Source organism: Sitophilus oryzae, unplaced genomic scaffold, assembly GCF_002938485.1.
Source record: "Sitophilus oryzae breed Bouriz unplaced genomic scaffold, Soryzae_2.0 scaffold_1107_pilon_pilon, whole genome shotgun sequence".
Lineage (NCBI taxonomy): Eukaryota > Metazoa > Arthropoda > Insecta > Coleoptera > Curculionidae > Sitophilus > Sitophilus oryzae.
In genome coordinates, this window is record NW_022145735.1 from 198850 (window position 1) to 215800 (window position 16951).

Genomic DNA, 16951 nt, shown 5'->3' on the forward strand with positions numbered 1-16951 from the left:
ATAAGTGAAGCAGCGTTGGAAAGCCGTTAAGCTATGCTCTGGCACGGTCAAACCATTGAATCTTACAAGAAAATTGTGGAGTTGTTCTTATTTCTTATATAGTACACATTGGCCGAATGTTTTCTTCTTTAGATAGAGTTTAGGCATTCCATATTTAAATATTAAAATATAGAAGATTAATATATAAATAATTGTAATAGGCCTTCTTCTTCTCTTAACAGGAATGGACCCAGACAGCTCCTCGACGACCCACGACACAGCGACCAGCGAAGGCGATGACGTCATCCGCACTGCCATAGACGGTGCCCTATCCCCGAACGGCCATCCGGACACCCGGTACTACCACAAAAACGAGGTGACCCTGCCCATCCACCAGGACGAGTTCGAGTACCGCAACGGCCGCGCCCACCACAACCCCAAAGAGACCCACTACATGTCCACGGCCAACCTCGATATCAAGGAACGGCTGGTTGGTGAGAACGACGTGGATAAGATGGAAAGAGGTTATAATAATCCTGGATACGAGGATACGGAGGTGGTGGTGAGGAATGGGAAGAAGGATGATGGGAAGGATAGGGGTGTTGTGTCTAATGGGACGGAGTATATTGCAGGTAATTTATTTTGATTTGTAATCCTAGACCATACAATACTTACGAGGATAAGTAAATCACTATGGAAACTGTCGCAAACATATTAACGACTTCCATTTATCTTCTTTTTTTGTTGCACACGTGGTGCTTCTACTATACTACTATCCTTGTCGAGGACCTATCGTCCACGGGCCAAATTTGAACATTAATTTAAAAAAAATTAATTTGTAAAATGCATATATTTGAACAATAAATTGAACGTTTACTGTCACAAAAATTAAATTATATAAAAAATATATTTAGCCACTCCGTACGAATATCAATATTCTTAGGAAATCTAACCAGAAAGTATGCATGTGGTTTAATATAAATAAAAGAACAATGAATACTTTACTTGCCTATGAAAAGATAATTCGGAGATCTTTATATTCCAACACCAAACACTTTCTAGTCATTTTCACGAGTGTTTAGAAAGTCCAACAAAGAGAAAAATAGAAATATAATTGCACAAACTTCAAATTAACTTCTTACTGAACACACTTGCATTCTTGGCTATATACAAGCGGTTGATAAAAGAGTAATTAATACAGTTTTTAAAATCAAGTAAGGTAAGGTCCACGGAAAAGACAAACCTATTGAACGTTTCATAAGTGCAATAAAGAAGGTTTGAAAATTGCATGTCGTGATGTTGGAGACATATTTATTAATGCTAAATTTATGGCGTTGATTTATCCACGTAGGTATAAATATATGATCTATAGGGAAATTAAAATAACTTTGGTTGCACATCATAATACGACCACCAGCAAACTCCATAAGACGACGCATTGTGTCATTGATGACGTGCAATGAAAGTTGTTCCAATTTCCCTATAGGTTTGTAATACAGTAGAACTTATACCGTGTGGTAGTGTGGTGCATTGGAACGCGGGACATAGTAAATCCCACGTAAATTTTGAAAAGGTCAAATATTGTTTCCCCAGATGATTTTGTGCAAAAACTGTACTAGACTTTTTTGAAGAGGCGTTAAAGTTGTACTGTCGTCTACTATTTCGTTTTATTTGGAATCGATTCGAAAAAATCGATTCTTATCTGCATATATATATATGCCTTTTGCAGTGCCAGTTCCCAGTTGTTTCCACTTTTTGGCATACCCTGTGTAATTGTGCGTCATATAATTACAGCTTGGTGTAACAGGACAGTAGATTAATGACATTTCATAATATTAATACTGTTAGCGATCTATGAACTGTTTCAGGCCTTTATTGTCGTTGTAGAGAATCATCAATCACTATTGCACAAGTTTCTCTGGCTATTTACGTTCATTTCATTTACATTCAATTACAGTTTGGAATGCGAGATGGGAAAGAAATATTAAATTGAATTATTGATATGTCTTAAGATATACAGAGTGTTTTTAAGTCAAAGTTTAAAACAAAACTTTATTACTTACTGCCATTAATCGCCGACGAGTATTTGACATGCATCAGAAGATGGTTACGCAAGGCGTTTTCTTTCGTGAGCTTTTCTGTGACTGAAAAGTCCGATACGTGCTGTATCGGATACTCTCTCTTCTGCACTTCGAACATTAAAAAATCTAACTACTTTGTGGCCTCTTTACTTTTTGGTTGCCGTTGTTAACTGAGTTTACAATTCTTCTCCATTGCGTTCTATTGTACGCTGCTTATCTCCTTTAAGTATGGAAAATATCCTTGTACTTTTTGAGCTGTCCACCCGATTCCCTCTTACAGGCAAAGGAGTACGACAGGGAAACGCGATATTCCCAAAGCTGTTTACAGCAACATATTAGAAGAAATCTTCCGTCAACTGGACTGGACCAACAAAGGATTAAAAATAGATGGAGAATATCTTAACCCTCTAAGATTCGCTGATGATATAGTTCTAATTGCTAATAGACCTGAGGAATTACAAGCACAAATTAACGAACTAAATACAGCCAGCATTAAAGTGGGTCTCAAAAGGAATTAAGCAAAACTAAAGATATTTCTCCGACACAGAGAATGTCTCATACGTCTGGTTTCAGAACTAAGTTATTTTATTAACGTAAATAATAATATTATTATTAATAACCACCTATGACCGTTATGAGAGACAGATATTGAATTATGATATTTTATATCTTTGAAGATGCGTGTCACCAAAAATCAGTTAACTGGTTCGCATTACTGACTTAGGTCTACTAAAATATAATAAATTTTCTACCCAATATCTAATTTTCTTTGTTTTGTAGAGTAGTCTTTAACTATAAATAATTAAAAATTAATAGATAAATTTATCTATTAACTTTTTTATTATTAAAGCATGAATTAAAAATTCCAAGACGATGAATGAGACTTGGATGAGCCCATAGCATACAGGTGTTATGCGATTTACGACTTAAAGCGTTGCAGTGATGGACGGTTGCTTTGCTATCACACTTCTAAATAACTAGCAAAAGATGCCTCGGGGCAGATGTCTGTATCATTGACGTTTTTTTTTTGATATTGCATTATTTTTAAATCGGTACCACCTGTAAATTACTACTTTTATTTCAATATGTTGTCTATGCGGGCCCAAGTTATCCCTGATAATTTCCTAATATCATGGTACCATCTCAGGTTTGGTCTTCCTCTTGGTCTCATAATTCTTCGTGGGTACCAAATTGGTAAATTCGTAAATTCCAAGTGGGTAAATACAATTTTTGTGGTCCATCTGTTGTCCGTCCTTCTTGTTAAGTGTCCTGGTCATTGCCACTTGAGGGATTTGATTCAGTGGATGATATCTATTACCTGGGTCTTTTGTCGTATCCACTCTATTCTTTTACAATCTTTCTTGATTATTCCCAGCATATTTCGTTCCATTGAGCGTTGTGCGACCTGCAGTTTCATTATAAAGTCCGTTTTAAGTGTCCAGGTTTCTGTGATGGACTGGTAGTACACAACTCTCATGGACTGGTAGTACACATTGGTCGCATGTTTCTTCTTCAGATAAAGTGGCATTCTAGATTTGAATATATGATTGAGTTTCTTCCATAATTACTCCATGCTAACTTAATTCTTCTATTGATTTCTGGTAGTAGAGATCCCGAGCTGTGTGTCCCAAATATATATATTCTTCTACTATTTCCAGTGTTGTGTTATTTATTAGAATGTCATTTGTCTTGTTCGTTGTACAATATTTTAGTTTTTGCTAAATTCATTTTGAGACCTATCAAGAGTACTTTATTGCTGGCTGTATTTAGTTTGTTAATTTTGGCTTGTAATTCTTCAGGACTATTGGCAATTAGGATTTTACAAATGTATATAACTAATTATTTTTATCTACAAAATATAAAATCATAAATAAATTGTAGAGTTATACAGATATCAAAGTTGTATCAGTCTAGTTGTTTATACCATCAAACGGTTGATAATATTTTACAGCACTCGACTTACATACATATTTATATTTCAAATACGCGCCTTACCTGTGATCACTGCGGTGTGAAACAAGCTTTACAAACTTTATGTGTATTGTAAGCGTCTAAAATATTTCCTCTTCTCTGCCTAACATAAAAATATCGTTTTCCATTAGCATACAATGCTCCCTTTTCTCCATAGGTCACCGTGCGCGGTTCAACAAAAAGGTTCGGGTTCAGAAAAATGTTATTTGTATTGTATCAACCTGTTCTGTCTGTTATGCAAAAGCAAACATTCCTCAAAGTGTATTAGAACGTTCGTTCTGTTTAGTACGCAGTGTAAATATATTAAAAACCAGCCTTAAAAGTAACATGTTAATTTTAACTCGGTAAAAATGTCAAAAATAAATGAATAAATATCTTTGAATAAAAAGATTAAGGAAGAATTATAATGCTATCCATGTATTCATGCAAGGAAGACAGACAAAGGGCCCTAGGGTGGGGATCATTGACAGTTCTGTTTGACGATTCATTTGACACATTTGAATTTGATATGAAATTTTGTGGATTTGTCAGTCTTGACTGAGCTTATTTTATGTTATTTATTATTTATTCTACTACTGATAGTTGTCTAAAGGTAGTAAATCTAGAAGGAAATTGTAGCAGAACTTAAATTAACAGTGACACTATTGCGATTTATCGAAAACGACTGTAAAATAGTTGGTTGTGTAGCGCGCGGTAGATCTCAGTAAAATTCTTACGTGTGTAAAAGCCTCCATAACAACAAGTCAAGAGTGTCACATCATGGATCACTGAGCCATCCCTTCCTGACAAATACAGGAGTTAGGCAGGGATGTGTCCTAGCTCCTCTCCTATTCAACATATTCATAGCAGCGCTTTCTATTATAGTGGACAGCAAACTGCAGGAAAGAGGAATGGGTGTTTGATACAGATATGACGGCGGTCTGTTCAACCTAAAAAGTCTCAGAGTAAAAACACATATAAAATTTATCACAGAACTCCAATACGCTGATGACTGCGCTCTAGTTGCAAATACGTTACAGCAATTACAGGAAATGCTGAACACATATACCTGGGCATACGAGACTTTGGACCTTAAGCTGAACATCGATTTAAACTAAAATCATGTGCACTCCCCCGGAAAATCATAACAGCGCTATAAAAATCGGAGAAGAACTATTGGAATATGTATCGGAATTTAATTACCTCGACAGTTTGATTACGGAAAAGGCAAATATCGACTCGGAAATTCAGCACACAGTTAGCTGTCTTCAAGGGCATTCTGGAAATTAAAAGACAGGGTTTTCTAAAATCATGACTTGAGCACAAAAACGAAACTTGCAGTGTATCGAGCAATAATAATCCTCACCATGTTATATGGAAGATTAACAACATTAAACAAGTTAGACACCTTAGACAACTGTTAAGAATTAAATGGAACCACCATGTCTCAAACATATTAGTCCTTGAAAAAGCAGGCTGCGAGGGCGCTGGAGTCATGAATACTAAATCTCGCTTAAGATGGGCTGGCCACGTATGCAGGATGCAAGAAAACCGCCTACCGAAATCTCTTCTTTACGGTGAACTTGTAGAGGGTAAGAGGAAACCGGGCGGACCACTCAAAAGATACAAGGATGTTTTCCATGAAAACTTAAAGGGGATAAGTATGCAGCATCAGTGGGAGGAAGCAGCGCACAATAGAACGCAATGCAGGAGAATTGTAAACTCAGTTAACAACGACAACCAAATAGTAAAGAGGCAACAAAGTAATGAGATTTTTGAATGTCCTGAGTGCGGAAGAGAGATAACATCACGTATCGGGCTTTTCAGTCACAGAAAAGCTCATAAAAGAAAACGCCTTGCGTAACCATCTTCTGATGCGTGTCAAATACTCGTCAGCGAGTAATAGCAGTAAGTAAGTAGATCTCGGTAAATATCGACATAAAGTACTAAATTTAAATCAAGTTTTCGCTGAAAGGTATTGTTACTGTGGAAAAAATGTACTTGGCTTAATTTGAATTTCCTATTTTGATTGAAACTGTTTTGTGACAATTTTATGTTATACCAAATTTTATCTTAGTTATAAACTTTTTACTGGATGGGGCAATTGCTCCAATACCACTCTCGTATATGAATTCCTGCTGGGTCTTTGGATCTTCATCAACCCACTTTGGATCTTCATCAACAAATTGTAAAAAGAATGGAAGTGAGACAGAACACTTTTATTTCAAATGAAAAACTGTTTAAAAACCTTAACACGAAATAAAATGTTTAAAATAATCAATTCTTTATCAGCCAATCATTTTCGACAAATAATATTCAAAAAAAACATTATAAAAACACCTGATTACTTGCACCATTGATCACTCAGCGCCAATGTACCGGATCCGGTCAATTGACTCATTTCAGGTGACAAAGACATTATTATTATTTCTTGAAAACTTTGAACTCTAGCGAAATAAAAAATGTACGAAAAAAGTGGATTTCCTAAAAAACCTTGTTTGCGTTAAAGGACAATTCTGGTTCGTTCTGACGTAATTATTTTTCGTGCTCATTAGCATTTTATGTTTTTGGCGGTCAGCGTAATGTGGCGTGACGTCAAAGTAATGCGAATAATAACAATAAAACTATTAATTTTGGAGGTGATACACTGAAAAAAATATTCGAATTCTTCGAAAATACCTTCCCTTGTTAAACCGGTCCCACACAATGTGGCAAATACCTTCCAAGGTTGGACAGATGAACATTTGCCACATCGTGGAGGAGACATACTTGTCAATTGTAATATTGTCGAAACTATGCTAAACGATGCGTCCAACGTTGGAACCAACGTTGGACACATCGTGTAGGGCCGGCTTTAACTAAAAATTAAAAATAATTTTTAAAAGAGGTTATGGAGGAGTTTAAAGGATTATTGTAGCCCTTATTGATAATTCTCAGATGTCATTAACATCAAAGAAATATTTATAAGGCACTTGCCTGTAAGAAATGGTGTGTCTGGTTGAATTGATCATAGTGTTGTATTGGGACGATATGTGTTATTATTCCTCATTAAAATCTTTGCATCTCTTCTTGAACAAGACATCTACCACCACAAGACCATGATACCACAGCGATATTAACCTAGAAACAAGGATAGGATATTCACACTAATGTTTTTGGAGAGATGTAAAGTTGTATTTACACCTCTTTAATGACACTAAGTAGGAAACACTGATAGTGCGCAGGATGTGAAACTGCGCACTGGATGAAATTATGCAAACAAGAATGATTATACTGGATGATTTTTCACTCTGAATTATCTACTTTCTACTGTGTAAATATTGCTTAAGTTTTTATTTTAATGCTCTCTTTCTTTTTCTAGTAGATTGTTCAGAACCCATCACAAAGGCACATTAATCTATTGTTAATTTCATTTATAATAATATTTGTAACTAATTTCAAATATTTATTACATGAACCGTAAACAAATTGGAAATTAGAATGCTCTATTATTTAGAATGTTGGAATAGGTAGGCATTAGTTCCAGTATTCGTTGAGAAAATTTAAGAATTCGATTACATCACGTCTCTAGAGTAAAATAACTATACAATTTGAATTCTTTCTATTCTATATCTCTATTTCTATACAGTGTGTTTCTCCTATACCAACCAACTTCAATAGATATGGATAAAAATACATTGACAAATTTGAGGCATTGTAAATATTGTTGAATTTCGTTTGAATAGAATATTTGCCATATTGCAGTGTAATACTTAAGTTATAATGTATATGTTTGCTATTATATTTCAAAATTCTACATTTAATTCCTTATAAATTTCATATTTTAATATTATTTTTTTAAATTTAACTATTTTTGCCATATTTTCAGTTTGCGTCAAAATTGGCATTTGCAGAGTGTGATTTGACACCCAGTGTATTTTTCTATGAATTTATAGTATCTTTTTGTTGTCAGATTTCTTACTTAACCATAAATGGTTTATAACAATTTCATAAATAATACACTGTACACTGTGCTCATAAGTATCTAATTAAGATTATATTAAAAAATAATATAAAGTAGTTCTTTTTTAATAATTTAATAAAATATGTTAGGTTAGATATAAGCATAACCTTTATATTATATTACCTAATACAATTATAAGTATAAAATGAAATATTACGTTACAACCTTGGAGATCAATCTGTATATATGTATATACATTATTTGCATTTTGCATGTACTGTAAATAATATTAGGTCCTTATATACCTAACAGCTCACTTTGTTACTTGAGAACATCATCCAATTTGTAAAACTATCTTGTCAAATGACACTGTCAATTATGTTATCTTAGTGTTAATTAATATGTTCATAACGTCCTTATATTACTTATACGTTTACATAATTTATGAGATGTATTATCTATTCTTCAGATCAAATTTCTTTATTATAATATTAACTTACAAAATAACCAAGGATTATTAATTTAATGTAAAATAAACACCTGATTGGTTTCTGTATAGGTATTTCATAGTCTCTATATTTTACTAATATAGAACAATGTTACAAATAAAATAGAAATTACGCCAATGAAAATGTCAAATCTTGTAAAAAAGATTAATGCAGATTTCAAATCAAACTGTAAATTATCAAACGGTTTGTTTACATTTTACTTGTATAGAGGGTAAAAATTGAAGGAAGAATTGAAATATGTGCAATAATATACAGGGGGTTGCATTTAAAAAAGAAATTTTGATTAAGAGCTTTATGACCGACCCTGTAAGCTTAAATTTACTACTAGCTAATAGAAACCCCTATAACCTATAACTTTTTTAATTAACTTTTTGCCGTATATTCTATATTTTACCTAATAATCGAGCGTTCCCATATATATCAGCGACACTGTATATGTCTATGTTAAAAGACATCAACGCTCAGGCAGAAGAGTAACCTCACTCCTTATAGATTCATAAATGTTTGGCACGTACTCTTCTTTATTTTTTAATGGTGCTTACTACCAGTTGGCCTTAAGAAAGTTATAACTTATTTTTATATTGAGTAAAAATGGTTTTTAAATGTTTTTTTTTAAGTTTAAAATTTGAGAAAAATATTTTTTTGGGAATAGATTTGTGTGTCTCGAAACGGGGGGTCTATCCTTTTTATCTTTGTATAATTTTTATTAATTTTTGACAAGGTTTATGTCAATTTTTAGTAAATGACGACTAGAGATTGACCACGCCAAAATTATCACCGACTGTCATTCACCAGCCGTCTTTGACGCCGTTTTTTTTCGATTATACTGTTAACTGTTTATGTTTACATATTATTATTAATTAAAAAATTGGTCAAGTGCGAGTCGGACTCGCGCACGAAGGGTTCCGTACCATTCATTATCTATACAACATTAGACACTATATTATTATAAACTTTTTTCCCGATTTAGCTGAAATTTTGAATGCGCGTATAAGTAATTTAAAAAAAAATGAAGAAACACATTCCTAACAATTGTATTAATCAATAATAAATATGTAAAAAGTAAAAATAAATATGTAAAAATTAAAAAAAAACGATTAAAAAAAAGTCGCCGTGGCTAGGATTCGAACCTGCCTTACTACGGCTCCAACGTCATAGCAGAGCATAAAGTCCTAGGCTTTAACCACGCGGCCACCGAGGATTTGAAAGATTCGATGTAAAATCCTTACTTAAAAGATAATGTTTAGTGCAAGTACTTTTTTATTTACAAACATTTATTTAATTTTGTTTTTAGTATTTGTTCTTATAGCGGCAACATAGATACATTATCTGTAAAAATTTCGACTGTCTAGCTATAACGGTTTATAAGATAGACCTTTGTGACAGACGGACGGACGGACGGACGGACAGCGAAGTCTTAGTAATAGGGTTCTCGTTTTTACCCTTTGGGTACGGAACCCTAAAAACAGAAAAAAATTATGCTTTTTGTAATAGTATAGAACAATTTAAGGTTTGAAAAAAGTGGAAGTATTAGCCGATTATCATATGTTTTAAAACATATATAATAATTTGTGACAACCAATACTGTAATTAAGCAATAGAAATAATGGACATAATTATTATACACAATCTTTTTTTCAAAACCTGTTAACAAACGCAATTAAATTAGTTTTTATTATTTTAAGTAAAAAAAGCACGCTTATTCAAGAAAAGAGAAAAATATTGAATTATTTAAATTATTGTTTACCAATTCTACTTTTTCCATCCACCTGTCTCCTTTTATTTTAGCCTCAGGCATGAAGAGCGAGCAGTTACACGGTATATTTACAAGAAACGCTGGTTTCTCATTAAATGCCAAATGTCTATAATAAAAAGGTCATATTTTTTATGGAGGTAGGCGACGGGAATACCATTATCAGCTTAAAGAATGTATTTCACAGAGAAATAAAAATAATAATTTTTGGCGACATTTGTGCTCTCGAAAACTATAAAAGACACAGGGACAGATTAAATTGTAATAAAACTACACAGATGCTCAGCCAAACGTCGGAAAAAAATGATGAAATTTCGTAGTAAAATCAAAATGAGGTGTCATTTCTTCCTTCCTTTCCATTAATACATATTTAAATAAATTGTTCATTTTGTTACTATTATTTTCGCTATGAATAATAATATGGAAAAAAACAGTGTAGACACTATGTGCGCATATTTGAAGTGAAACTATTAAACTGTAGGATTTGAAGGATATATTTTTTTATGAATGCTTTTTATACAGGGTGAGTTTCCTACGGTGTTCTCTATGGGTATCTCGGAAATTACTGGAGATAGAGAGTCGGTTAAATAGGGAAAGAATTGCAGTTTTGTGGGGTCATAAATATGCGCCTTTCCGATTGAAAAAGTTCATGGCTTACTAGATATTTTGAAAAAAACAAATTTCGGCATTTTTAAAAATTGTCCCTAATTCCATTATAAGCTATTTTAGACAAAAAGTTTTCAGATAAAAGTTGTAGATAATCACATCCTTAATAAGATTGTGTCCTTCGTTTTTTTCTAAAACCTGTCATCTTTGACATATGAAAAACATATGTTTTTTTAAATAGAAACCATAGTTGGCCATGACTTCATAAAAAACGCCATTTTTTAAGCTTTTTAGCGATATAACCTATATATGTTTTCTTCCAAAAATTACTGAGTTATAGCCAATTCTTATCATTTTTAAACAATTTCACTTAGTTAGCCATGGAAACACGTTCAATCGCCGTTGCTCTCAGAAATGTGAAGCTGTCGCATCGAAACTTTGTAAATTAAAGTAAACAAAAATTGTAAATATGAATTTCTCAAATGAAGAAAAGCGTGTAGATACTCGCGCATCAATAGAGTGTTTCCAACATGACTTTCATTATGACCCCCCTCCCATATGAAAGAAATGTTAAAAATTATTTATATCATAATAATATAAACTCAGGGATAGGAAGAGGTGGACTAATTGCATGGGCCTCCTCGATCACCTGACCTATTCATTTTATTTATGCGGTATGGTTAACAATAAGGTTTACAAAAGAACTTATGAATTAACAGAGGTACTCGAAGTGGCGGTACGAAAGTTTGATTAAGTCGACCGGTCCTTCTGTGAGAATAGGTAATAATTCAGTTTTAAAAAGATGTAACTCAAAACAATGGCGGATTTTTTGAACATTTTCTAAAATAACTTAAAGTGTATGCAGTGACTGCAGTCATATTATTTTTTTAAGTTTTAGTTTGTGTAATGTAAATTCTAAAGAACCATTTAGTATTATATTCTGACTTTTTAAGTTATAAATCATAACACAATAAGAATGCCATGCAATCTAAGTGAAATTAGTCAAGAAAGATAATAATTATCCTGAACAAGTCTTGAAAATCGTTCTCTAAAAAACATAACATTCACCTGTCAACGTATCCTCGAAAATGTATGGTCAAGAAAAGTTGAACCAATAATTTTACACGCTTTTTTTCATTTGAAAAATTCATATTTACAATTTTTGTTTATTTTAATTTACAAAGTTTGGATGTGGCAGCTTCACATTTATGAGAGCAAAGACGATTAAACTTGTTTCCATGGCTAACTAAGTGAAATTATTTAAAAATGATAAGAATTGGCTATAGCTCGATAATTTTTCGAAGTAAACATATTATAGCTTATATCGCTGAAAAGCTTAAAAAATGGCTCTTTTTATAAAGTCATAGCCAACTATGGTTTCCAATTAAAAAAACATATGTTTTTGTCATATGTCAAAAATGACAGGCTTTAGAAAAAAACGGAGGACACAATCTCATTAAGGATGTGATTATTTACAACTTTTATCTGGAAACTTTTTTGTCTAAAATAGATTATAATGGAATTAGGGACAATTTTTAAAATAGCCAAAATTTGTTTTTTTTTCGAAATATCTAGTAAGCCATGAACTTTTTCAAAAATCTGAAAGGCGCATATATATGACCCCAGAAAACTGCAATTCTTTCGCCATTTAACCGACTCTCTATCTCCAGTAGTTTCCGAGATACCCATAGAGAACATCGTAGGAAACTCACCCTGTATACTTCCAAAAAATTAGAGCTAATATAAGACCGTATTCTAGCTTTATAATTTTATAATGTTTTTTTTTTCATTTTTTTTTAAAAACGATAATTCTATGGCAGCTATGGCCATTAAACCAACATATTACTACATCTATATCTATGACTACCACCAACCAACAATTTATTTTGTGTGGTGGACCACAGCTGTTTTTGTTTAAATGTTTTATTCATTATTCATTATTTATAGTGATTTACTAGTTATTTTTTATACAAGACGATAAAATGGTATTTTATCGTCGACCGAAAAGATTAATTTCGGGAGACGATAATACAATTTTATCGTCGTGTATAAAACAATATTTTTTTCCATAGCGAGTTACGTTTTAAAAAATATTCAGAAATTATTATTTCAAGAAATTTATTACGAATAGAAAAAATATTGTGCTGGGTTGGCGTTGGTTTCTATGTAATTTGACAAATAAATAAAGCTGTCTCTTTAGTTGTCAGTTTTCAATCAATATTTTTTAATTCTTTTTCGTGTCGATTGCTGATTGAATTGGAGCCAGAAATGGCTCAAAACGAAATAAGTAAATTACCAACAGATATTCAGGCTGAGGCGACAAACGCCATATCCAAACTACTCCCGTTTAAATCCCGAATAATAAAAAATAAAAAGAAATACAAAAATTTTTAAAAATGGAAGCAATTAAAAAACGTGCGAGAAGAAATAAAGTTTTTAACCTATCTTCGCTGTTAAAGTATCATTTAATCTACCTTTGCGGTTAAAGTACTATTTTATCTACTATTTTTGATAGATATAACGCATAGATAAATGAAACAAGTTTAGAATGGAAAGTGCCCATAAGGACAATGTAAACACTATTTGGCGCTATTCTTGCAACGGTCGCGACCCAAAACTTTTGAAAATTTCGGAGCGGTTCGGCTTTTTCCGGAATTATATCGCCAAATATTGTTTATTCAAATTTATTATTATTTTCGTTTAATTTTATAAATAAAAGAGATTGTGTTGCATACAAGACACTTTATTTTATATAAGGACGCATGCATGAAATACCTATGAAACATTGGAAACCGACGTTATGCCACGATCCACGATGTGGTTTTTGCAGTTCACAGTTCACAGCACAGCTTTTTAAGTTTTTAATGCCACTTTTTCACAATTATCACCGGTTGGAGTAAATAAAACTTGAATTAAACTCACAAGATAGCAATTATTACTTTGGAAATGGACGCTATACAACACTTTTCGGAATTTCTTTAATGAGAGCGGTTTGGATGTTGAAAGATTATTATCTGATTATTATGATTTTTGAAGATTCTGACTTTGACAAGAGAAAATTATTTCTGTTTTTGTTTGCCGTTGTTCTTAGCGACCGCTATAGCAGCGCCAGATCGCGTATAACGGTCGCGACCCAAAATAATTTCGCGACCCAAAATTTTTACGGGCTTTCCAATCTAAACTTGTTGCATTTATCTATGATATACCGCAATTTTAACAATTGCTATGGAAAAAAGTAATTTTATTAAATTATACGAATATTCTCGTTGATTATTGGTTTGAAATAAATATGACAGTGTCCTCCAATGAAAATACGAGTTACTAGAATGTAGAATGTTCAGGAGGGGAGTTAATCACCGCGACCTTATATATCTATTGTGTGTTCCCCTTTCTTGAGTTATAACGAGTAATAACTCATCATACAGTTTAACAAAAGCCAGTATCTGAGACGGCTCCATAGAGGCCAGCTCTCCATCCTCGACATCAGACGTACCAAAGTTCATGGCACGAATGGTCGTCGTCTCGGCGCATTCAGTGATAAGGTGTTCTGGTGTTTCCCCATTTTCCCCACAAAATCTGCATTCGCCGTTGTTTCTCAGTTTCAGCCTACTGAGGTGTTCGTAGAGGAGACAGTGCCCTGTTAGAAACCCCATGACAATCCGAAGATTGTTTTTACTTAAATCTAGGAAAACCTTTGATTTTTCTCGGTCGTTAGTTCTAAGGAACTTTTTCGAGTGTCTCAGACCGTTAGAGGACACCCATTCCAAGTTACGGATGGAGTCTTCCAGATTCTTCAGTTCCGCTTTCAGTTGGTTCCCGTTTGGAAAACAGAACGGTTCTGGTCCAGTTAGTGGAGTGTTCGCTCCTTTTCTAGCTAGATCATTTGCTTTTTCATTGCCTTCTATCCCTTGGTGAGCAGGCACCCAGAGTAGGAGGACTTTATTTTTTTTGCCTGATTTGTTGAGCTTCTCTAGGCATTCTTTGACCAACTGCGAATTGATGGTTACTGAGTTGATCGCGTTAAGTGCTGCTTGACTATCGGATAGGATGGCAATTTCCTGTTTTTGATAGTTCCTATCTAAGATAAATTGTACGCATCTTTCGATAGCGCAAATTTCGGCCTGAAGGATACTGGGGTAGGTGCCCATTGGTTCGGAGTATTTAGTTTTCGGCCCAAATACTCCTATCCCTGTCCCTGCTTTCGTTTTGGAAGCATCAGTATACGAGTTACTAACTCTAAATTGTAATTCTGAGCTGGCAAATGAGCTAGGTGCTTTACCTAGACTCGTTTGCCGCTATCGATGAAAATATGCATGAAAACTTACTTTCTGGCACACAACCAGAGGATATTGGTACACATCAAGGCTAGTACAGTATTAAGTTTATTATAGTGATTTTCTTAGCCGCGTTTGGTACAGATCGTTACCCAGTGTTGCCACAAGCTTATTTTTCATCGGGGTAAAATAGCGGGGTTAAATTGTTTTATAAAGGGGTAGATCTAGCCAGAATGGGGTGGCTGTGGCATCACTGCCGTTACCACTTTTCCTCTCGCTAGCTTGTGCGTCAGGGCCGTCATTCAAGGCCGTGTGTCAAGTTTTAAAAAATGAGAAATATAATGAGAAACCAAAATTAAGGTCTATTTAAAAAAAGTCCACAAAAAAATTGAATATAATAATAGCTTATTATTTCTTTTGCTTATTTCAGTAAGAAGTTCATTCAACAACACGAAACCCATCAATGGTGACATGACGCGCGACGACCAGATGAACGAAATGGTCAATTTGGAGCTGATCAACTTGAAGCCGATGACCAATGGCAGTGTGGACGCTCCCTACGAAGTGAATTCGATCAGCGAGATCCCTGTGAAAAAGGGCAACGACGAGGAAAGAAGGATTTCCTACGATGAGTATTTCGTACCTGTCAACGAACATCGCAAATACATGAGGTAAAACCCTTTACTTAAGTTTAAAATTGGTAAATAATGATGAATCATGAAATAAAATATCTCCCTGGCTGGACTGGCATTGTCTTTAATTTTGAAACTTTACGCAACGTTTCGGTCAAATATATTATTGCCCATTATCAAGTCTGAAGTAACCTATCGTAAAACTACTTACTGAGTTTATACACTCACCGGCACGATAAAAGGACACCTTAAAATTTTCATGTATTTTAATGTTTTATACTTATAAAACGACAGCGATCTTCATTTCATAGCCATCTCGGACGCCGTTTCTTTTTCGATCATAGCAGTACCTGGTAGATGCACTTATTATCTTGTTTTGATGTCTCCGGTCTGGTTTTCGTTAAAACACACACATTTTATGTAGGTATCACAAATTATATTTGACAATAAGCTTCATAAAAATCCTAAAAAATTAATATTCGGGTTTATTTTTTATTGATGCCCTCTAACGGACAAACTTTTGTATAAAGATGCAAATGTTATGTTATAATATTAATAACACCCTGTATATTTTGTAGGTCTGCTTTGGAAAAATAAATTCTCCAAATTTTTTTTTCAAAAACCATGAGATGTGGCGTTTTTATACAAGAGACAAAAAATGTAGTAAATACTAGAGAGATTATTTTACGAAAATAAAATCTGTCGTCGGTGGAGTTGGAAAATATTTACACTAACATTTTTGTGTAGGGGTGGAGGTAGTTTTTATCCTTCCCGTATATTCTCTTGATTTTGGTGAAAGTCGAAAATTAAAGCACTTAGTAAAACATGGGTACACCAAATCTCATTAAAATCGGAATAACGGTTCTTAAGATAGCTTAAAAAATGTGTTTATTTATTTGGTGCTCTCTGTACAGGGTGGTCTGAACTCTATTCCGGAAACTTCGGCAGCATATTCTGCAGATAAAAATAAGTAACAAAGTCCGTATAAATGTATGTCCTAAAATGCTTAGTTTAGGAGATACAGGGTATAGAAATTTCATTTTTATTTCGATTTTTTTTCAAATAATTTCTGAAGTAACGTCAATATTTAGATGAAAATTGGTATCTGGAATTTTTGATTTTGATGAATATATGACTCCTACTTGTAGAAGGCGCCACCTACATATTTTAACTGGTTTGAAGACTATTAACTTTTCGTCCGTACCTGTATAAAATTACTGAGTA

General features: G+C 33.6%; 1 protein-coding gene across 2 annotated transcripts in view; it reads left to right on the forward strand.

The window, feature by feature from the left end:
• The window catches only part of LOC115880976 (flocculation protein FLO11-like), a 94740-nt gene that overhangs the window by 68612 nt on the left and 9177 nt on the right, over positions 1-16951 (forward strand). For both annotated transcript variants that reach the window (XM_030898324.1, XM_030898329.1), the window contains exons 2-3: positions 222-611; positions 15526-15766. In XM_030898324.1, the coding sequence (XP_030754184.1) occupies positions 224-611; positions 15526-15766 (629 nt within the window). In that variant the 5' untranslated portion in view covers positions 222-223. The remainder of the gene's footprint in view (positions 1-221; positions 612-15525; positions 15767-16951) is intronic.